General features: G+C 24.9%; 2 protein-coding genes across 2 annotated transcripts; both read right to left on the bottom strand.

The window, feature by feature from the left end:
* Positions 1-369: 369 nt before the first annotated feature.
* Positions 370-1,013, bottom strand: LOAG_11719 (hypothetical protein; the record flags this gene model as incomplete). Its single annotated transcript, XM_003147237.1, has 2 exons — positions 370-585; positions 918-1,013. 2 exons carry the CDS (start codon positions 1,011-1,013, stop codon positions 370-372), a joined length of 312 nt encoding a protein of 103 aa, XP_003147285.1.
* A 627-nt stretch (positions 1,014-1,640) lies between these two features.
* Positions 1,641-3,535, bottom strand: LOAG_11717 (hypothetical protein; the record flags this gene model as incomplete). The annotated part of the gene is made up of 5 exons (XM_020448405.1): positions 1,641-1,680; positions 1,735-1,829; positions 2,101-2,266; positions 2,710-2,861; positions 3,338-3,535. The coding sequence occupies 5 exons, from the start codon at positions 3,533-3,535 to the stop codon at positions 1,641-1,643; spliced, it is 651 nt and encodes a 216-aa protein (XP_020301449.1).
* Between the last annotated feature and the right edge of the window lie 2,712 nt (positions 3,536-6,247).

Here is a 6,247-nt window from a genome sequence, read left to right as displayed (position 1 = left end):
TAATAATAATAATAATAATAATAATAATAATAATAATAATAATAATAATAATAATAATAATAATAATAATAATAATAATAATAATAATAATAATAATAATAATAATAATAATAATAATAATAATAATAATAATAATAATAATAATAATAATAATAATAATAATAATAATAATAATAATAATAATAATAATAATAATAATAATAATAATAATAATAATAATAATAATAATAATAATAATAATAATAATAATAATAATAATAATAATAATAATAATAATAATAATAATAATAATAATAATAATAAACGTCTACAACAATTTTTAAATATCATGGAATACTTGTTTAATGTTGGCGCTTCATTCAAAGGTAATTAATGAATATAGGTGTATGCCTGATGTGCTCGCACAATCATATCTAAGCCAAGTTTTTTGCAGAATTCTTTTACAGCATTAATACTGAATAGTCGTGCAACTCCTCGTCTATTATTATAATCGTAATTAGTTGCATAATAACTTGGATCAGACCATGTCAAATCGGTTAGTATGCCTAAATCCGGAATTTCGCATGGCCGTTCTATTCGTTCCAACTGAAATTTTTTTGAAAAATAACGAAATGGTCGAAATTTTGCCACTTTTTCATTAATTGTTTTAAAATAAACCAATTAAAATTTGGATTTCGAATTTGAAAAAAGCAAATAAAACGTAAGGTTTGAAATTTTCTAAAATATAATTTCACATTATGAGTCTTACACTTTCAATGAAATAAAGATTATTTATTAAAATTGCTATGACTTTCTTATTTTACCTAATCAAACTATGACTGGACCGTAACTCCTAATTTTTAAATCTTTGTTTTATAATTTTCCATTATCATCTTAACAGGCTATTTAAATAATGCTCCGGTAAATTTCCGGTTTACCTGTGCAATTTCTGTTAAATCTTCACTTATTCCACCATGCATGCATAAAATTCGTTTTTGTATTCGTGCACAAAATGGCATGCAAAAAAATGCCATTTGAAATTTGTCAAATAATTCATTCGAATATTTGAAATAACTTATTGTATTACAATGAAGTAATGAAAAATGAATGATAAAATGATTTGATTGATGAACTAGTTGTAATTAAGAAGATAATAAAGCAATCAATGAGTGGATGAAATCTTTTATGAAGTATAATCATTTACAGATAACAATAAGCATAACATATAATAATAATTGAATGATAATAATTTTTTTTAAATGATAATAACTTTTTGATTGATAATGGTTCTTTTAAACTATCAATAATTGGAATTTATTAGTAATGATCGTTTCTAATGCTGACAGTAATAATAATATATCATTCACGGTAATGATTTTTTTTTCAATTGATATTAATAGCAAATTATTGATAATGATAATAATTATTCATAAAGTATAATAATAAGAATTTATTAATGCTAATAAATAAATATAAACGATTGCAATGACAGTTTACTAGTAATGATCATTTCAATTAGTGGTAATAACAATTTATTGTTGATAATAATCATAATTGTAATAATTAAGCAATAAAGATGGGAATGATTATAATTATTTCATAGTGACGATATAATTGAGATTATAATAATGATGATAATGAAATAACTAAAATGATAATTATTAGCAATATAAACTGATATAATCAGTCTTTTCAAAATTCCTTAAAAGATAAAATTTGAATTTAGTCGGAAAAATAAGTGTTCTATTTTTATACCTCAATACACATTCATCATAGAATCCGTATCTAAGATTAATATAACGTGATTCATGGTTTCCACGTAGAAGATAAATGTCACGTGGATAAAGTATCTTTAAAAAATACGATTATATTTTTTGGTGGTAATAATTTAACTTGTCAAAATATTATGGTTGATTTTTTTTTCAACTGTGGACAATTCATTTTTAATTGCATTGATTTATTATTGTGACAAAAAAGACTAATGCAGAATTTGTAAAATTTTTTAAAATAAATACTAAAGAAATAGAAATAAACGATTATCTTTTTCCTTTAAATTTCAAAATGAAACAATTTAATTATAAATTTTCCTTTCTTTGTTTCCTTTTTTTTTGTGCAATTTACCTTGTAAGCAAATAAAAGTGTCACAACTTCGATGGAAAATGGACCACGGTCAACATAATCACCAAGAAAAAGATATCGTCGATCAGGTGGAAAGCCATAAAGAATAAAAAGTGCTAATAAATCTTTAAACTGTCCATGAATATCACCACAAATTGTTATTGGCAATCTAGGCTAAAAAATTTTAAAAAATTCAATTCAAAAAAAGATTAATATTATTATCATCAACATTACCCAATAGTTTTCATTAACTTCTTCTTTTCAACGGATATTTTGCAGATTTATTAATTAGAAGAATTTGTTAACTTTCTTTTTTCTTTGAATGAATTCATTTCTTAAATTGCATCCGTTTGTTTCTCTCATAAATCTGTAATCCTTTCCAATTATCCCCAATTAAATCAATTAATTATTTTATATGCAAATATCTTACGAATCATTTTATCAATTCATTAATATATATATTTACGAGCGTATTTTAATTAATCTGTTAGAAAAACAAAAAAGTAATTGAAAACTCGCAAGACTGCTTAAAATATTTCGTATGGAAATCAAAAAATAAAAAAATTCAGATATACTTCGATATGAAAAATAAGAGGGAAAAAAGAATAAAACTTTACTTCTACAAGAGTAGGTTGCATCCAAAATACTTCCCTAGCTCGATAACATAATTCGATCAGTTCTTTTTCGGTAAATAACGATTGACATAATTTTGGCTTCCATTCCTTCGTAAGACGATTTATCACCGAAATAAGCCATTTCTTTACCTACCATTAATTTATTTGTTAAAACTTCAATTAAACAATTTCAAATTATTAATTTCTTATTCTGCTAAACTGCTTTTACCAAATTGTAGTTATTAGTTTGTTTATAATAGCGTAATAATTTAGCATAAAATAATGCTAAATTATTGTTTTGAAGTTTTTCGACTATTTATATCATGTGCTGAATACTTTTTAATGCATAGTGAAAAAAAGTTTTCAGGAATTTTCATTCATTTCAAAATATGTGCTATTATCGGAGAAGGAACTTAGTAACACAGTTTTTCGATTATTCAAGTATTATATTGAGCAGGAATCATTCAATTACTTCAAAAAAATATTTCTGTACTTAGGAATGAACAGCACAGTTGAACTTTGACATTTTTTAATTTCATTCATTCATTATATCATTCTTCTGACATTAGCATCATCATTGATTATTTCGTATAAAAATATTTAAGAATTCCAAAAAAAAAGCATACTTTTGCTTTATTGCATTTAATTGATGTTTCAAATTCTTTTCTTACAGTTGGCAATTTTTTGAATGACTTTATTGTTGATTCGTTATCAACGATGATATTTTCAATTGTTTCATAGGCTAATTTAGAATCATCCATTTTTCTCCTTGTCGTTTCAACAATATCATTTCCTTTTTCTCTTTTCTCCTCATTTCTTTCCATTTCATTAATTTCTGAAATAACAGGAATTTTCTAGAAATTTCAAACGATTTTAGAAATTTACATGCATACATACATACAAACTCACACACAGACACGGACAGACAGACAGACACACACACACACACACACACATACATGGATATCTCGATGACGATTATTGATATGATATACATAAATAATCAAATTAAAATAAACAAAAAATAAAGAATAATATATGGTACGAGAATGTTTGATAAAAAAGTATAATTATGTACTAATTAATCACAAAATTTTCATCGTTTCATAAAATTATGATGAAAAAATTAATTTTACTTGCAGCAATTAACTCAATAAAATAGATTAATTAGCTGAATTTCATCGTTGTTCCACTAATTGAATAATTTTTACCGTAATTAATTTTTATTTTACTTTTTTAATAATTTTCACTTCAATTTACTAATTGAATAATTCACATAATAAATGAGTAATTAAATGAATGAATGAATTCAAATTACAGCAAAAAAAAACGTGTTAATCTCTACTTACGAATAAAATTTAATCATTTAATCATATCAGAAGTTTTATCATATATTTATATTGAAATATGAAATGCGATTTAAAATTCTATCGTACATATACATTTCCAATTAGATCATTCAATCACAACGTTAAACAACAACTCATCTCATTAACATAATTAGCAAGAAAAAAGTGTGAATGGTTTAGAAGCGATGAAATTAACATATAGACACAGACACAGATACAGACACACACACACACACACACACACACGCACACAACGCACACACACACATATATATACACGCACACACATACACATCAATCTAAACCTGGGATTGGAATTAATTCAACCGAACACTTTAATCAATTCAATCGTTACTGAAAGATTAGAAATTCGAAATCACAATTAGTACTTAAGAATTTTTGATCTTTCAAAAATTTTCATCTTTTGTTTTTTTTCCTCAATTTATTCCTGTCTCTCTTTACCTCGCCCATATCTTTCCCAATTTCTATACTTTCTCATTTTTTCTTTTTTCTTTTATTTCTTTACGAATATTTTATATCACTTAGTCTTTTTTTTCGGCCACTTACTTTTTGATGATGATAAGTTAACTAAAAGATTTTGTGAGTGATTAATGCGGTAAATGTGCTGTTTGTTATTGTCATGAACTTTATAATTACCGTTTATTGCCGTCCGTACACTCTTACCATTGTACACTCTGCTAGCACCATATTGATCGATGTTGATGTCGAGGTCATAGTGAGGTCAAGTGTTCAATATATAAATGGATTCATAAGGGTCACTGTGAACCTTAGGAAGTTGTTATGTCTGCTCTCGCTTAGTTTTCAGGCAGTTCTTTGTCATATTACTATTTCAATAAATTACGGTCAAATCCTCCTTTTTTTTTAGTCGTGATTTAAAGATGATAATTAAATTCCTAATAATTTTGATTTGTAAATTTATTGCTGCTACCTAGGAATAGCATCTTAAAGTGAAATAATTGAAAGCATGTTTTGGTTCTTTTTTTCAATTATCACATCTTTTATTGGCAGTGGTAATTTTGATAATCGTTATCAATAAGTGTATAGAATTACTATATCTTATATACTGCCAGATTTCAATTATAAATGGCAGTAATGCTACATTGCTATCACAATTTCGTTTATGGCCATAATTAGTGTAACCGAATATGGTTGTGTTATCTATCTGTTTTAGTAATAATCAAGGAAACAAACAAAGGAATAGGCAAGATAAACCTTCTATATGATTCAATAAAATGAGGCATACAATAAGGGTCAAAGTTAAATAATGTTAGGTTATTTAATGCTTATGACTAAGCCTTAGCTTTCTAGATTCATCAGTACTGGATTTAAGACCGATTTACGGTCTAAATGTCCCATTACTCTTCAAAAGAATGAAATTTAATGGATTTTAAAGGAAAGCTATCCATCTATTGTCCGTGGCCGTATAATATTTGATCACTTGGGGGACGGTCCCGTCTGTTTTACTTTTTCCTCAATTAATATTTTGATTAGTCCTATTATGCTTTTCCTTTTTTTGCTTATCAGTTTATTTTCAGTATATTGGCTGATTCCTCTATGTTCCATTTTTCTCCGATTGTATCTTCGTGATATGACGGGGATATGTTTTTGTCCCCATAATATTTATTGCTTTCCATTTTTGTTTCTGTTTTTTCTATAACGAATTAGTATTCATTGAAGAATTCATCTTTTGGGATAACGGAAATCACGCATAAAATTGATTGAGAAAGAAAGTGAAACCAAAGTAATAATTAAGGCATAATTAGAACAAGGGAATTTTCGAAACATGAATGGTTATATCGATTAACATTTTGAGGAAGATAAACATTGTTTGAAAAGCATCTTAAACTATATAAGTAGTGAGAGAAATCCCGAAGCATGAAAAACAAAGTTTTCGTGTAACGATGATAATGATTCGTCTTATTTTCAAGATGAATCATCATCACGTTTTATGGGTTGTTGTAATTCCATTATTATTGCTACTGTTATTGTTATTGCATTATTATTATTATTATTATTATTATTATTATTATTATTATTATTATTATTATTATTATTATTATTATTATTATTATTATTATTATTATTATTATTATTATTATTATTATTATTATTATTATTATTATTATTATTATTATTATTATTATTATTATTATTATTATTATTATT

Source organism: Loa loa (genome assembly GCF_000183805.2).
Source record: "Loa loa unplaced genomic scaffold supercont3.67, whole genome shotgun sequence".
In the NCBI taxonomy this organism is placed as follows: Eukaryota; Metazoa; Nematoda; class Chromadorea; order Rhabditida; family Onchocercidae; genus Loa; species Loa loa.
The sequence above is the reverse complement of the archived record's forward strand: the minus strand, read 5'-3'. Positions and strand labels throughout refer to the sequence as shown.